The sequence below is a fragment of the Haliaeetus leucocephalus genome, unplaced genomic scaffold, assembly GCF_000737465.1.
Source record: "Haliaeetus leucocephalus isolate CR32 unplaced genomic scaffold, Haliaeetus_leucocephalus-4.0 Scaffold274, whole genome shotgun sequence".
Classification (NCBI taxonomy): Eukaryota; Metazoa; Chordata; class Aves; order Accipitriformes; family Accipitridae; genus Haliaeetus; species Haliaeetus leucocephalus.
The window spans coordinates 121,574-122,270 of record NW_010972710.1 but is presented as its reverse complement, the minus strand read 5'-3'; the positions used below and the strand labels follow the sequence as shown (position 1 = coordinate 122,270).

The following is a 697-nucleotide window of genomic DNA, read 5'->3' as shown; positions in this document are numbered from 1 at the left end:
CTCCCAAGGCCTTGGAAGCCCCCAGGTCCCCCCAGAAACCCCCAAAGGAGCCCATAAAGATCCAGGGATCGATAGGCCCTGCCCAAGGACCCCCCCAAAACGCTGGGACCCCCCCAAGGGACCCATTGCCCCCCCCCAGCCCCAATAACCCCACTGGCCTCCCTGGTACCTATAGGGACCCCCAAAGCAGGGAGGGCCCCCCCCAGCCCCTGGGGTCCCTCCTGGCCTCCCCTTTTCCCCTGGGGTGGGTTGCATCCGTTTGGCCCTGCCCCCCTCTGGTGTGGGCGGGGCCTGGCAGGGCAGGGGTGTCAGGGTGGAGCAGTGGTGATGTCACCTCCTTGTTCCCCCTGCCCTGCTCCCCTCCCCCCCCGCAGGCAGCAGCCCCCTGGACAGTCCCCGCAACTTCTCGCCCAGCAACCCGGCCCACTTCTCCTTCGCCTCCTCTCGCCGGTAAGGGGACTCGTGTGTCCGGGGGAGGGACCCAGGCACTGGGGGGGACGACGACCTGGGCATCTGGGAGGGGGACCTGGGCATCTGGAGGGGGGATCCAGGTGTCTGGGGGGGACCCAGGCATCCAGGTGCTGATGGGGGGGAGGTACCCAGGTGCCTGAGTCCCATCCCAGCTCAGGGGCGTTGATGGGGGTCTCCCGGACACCTGGATCCGCTGACACCCCCCCCCCCCCCCACGGGCCGGGGC

At 69.9% G+C, this 697-nt stretch overlaps 1 protein-coding gene across 1 annotated transcript in view; it reads left to right on the top strand.

The window, feature by feature from the left end:
- The window catches only part of LOC104833242 (microtubule-associated serine/threonine-protein kinase 1-like), a 17,724-nt gene that overhangs the window by 6,941 nt on the left and 10,086 nt on the right, over positions 1-697 (top strand). The window contains 1 exon segment of the mRNA XM_010569820.1: positions 375-450. Within this exon segment, the coding sequence (XP_010568122.1) occupies positions 375-450 (76 nt within the window).